Source organism: Fulmarus glacialis, unplaced genomic scaffold (genome assembly GCF_000690835.1).
Source record: "Fulmarus glacialis isolate BGI_N327 unplaced genomic scaffold, ASM69083v1 scaffold11868, whole genome shotgun sequence".
NCBI lineage: Eukaryota > Metazoa > Chordata > Aves > Procellariiformes > Procellariidae > Fulmarus > Fulmarus glacialis.
The window spans coordinates 2,962-3,592 of record NW_009230199.1 but is presented as its reverse complement, the minus strand read 5'-3'; the positions used below and the strand labels follow the sequence as shown (position 1 = coordinate 3,592).

General features: G+C 66.1%; 1 protein-coding gene across 1 annotated transcript in view; it reads right to left on the bottom strand.

Moving 5' to 3' along the window:
- Positions 1-345: 345 nt before the first annotated feature.
- The window catches only part of PYCRL (pyrroline-5-carboxylate reductase-like), a gene marked incomplete at its 5' end in the record, with an annotated part of 1,835 nt that continues 1,549 nt past the window's right edge, over positions 346-631 (bottom strand). The window contains one exon of the mRNA XM_009584133.1: positions 346-528. Within this exon, the coding sequence (XP_009582428.1) occupies positions 346-528 (183 nt within the window). The remainder of the gene's footprint in view (positions 529-631) is intronic.

The following is a 631-nucleotide window of genomic DNA, read 5'->3' as shown; positions in this document are numbered from 1 at the left end:
CATCCCCGGTGAGCACAGAGCCGGCATGGCATCAGCTCCATCCTTGCTGGCCCAGGGACCCCTGGCTGTCATCTCCCCATGGAGGTGACCCCGTGCTGGGTGCAGTAGCCCCCGAGGACTGAAGCGACCAGAAAGAGCCAAGCCTGGCATCGTGCTGCCCACGTTTATTTGGTCCCAGCCCTGCAGAGGTAGCACATGGCGCGGATGCGGGTCCATGCCATCTCCCACCCCTAGCCAGGGTCTCCTGGGGGTGTCAGGGTCCCCCTGAAGGGGTTTGGTCTGGCCCCCATCACCCCTCCTGCCCCACGGGGAATGGGACGGAGGGGCTCATCCGCAGCCAGACCGCTAGTGCTTGGCCATGGCGCATGCCCGGTTGGTGGCCGCCTCCACGGCGTTCATGACAGTGGCCCGCAGCGCGCCCTTCTCCAGCTGGTGCAGCGCGTGGATGGTGGTGCCTCCGGGAGTGCAGACATCTCCTCGCAGCTTCGCCGGGTGCTCCCCCGTCTCCAGCATCATCTTCGCTGCACCCTACGGGAGACCAGGGTGGGTCAGAGAGAGAGACCTCCCAAACACCCCTCTCCTTGCCCGGGGATTGGATGGCGGCATCCTCCCATCACCTACACCCTGTGGC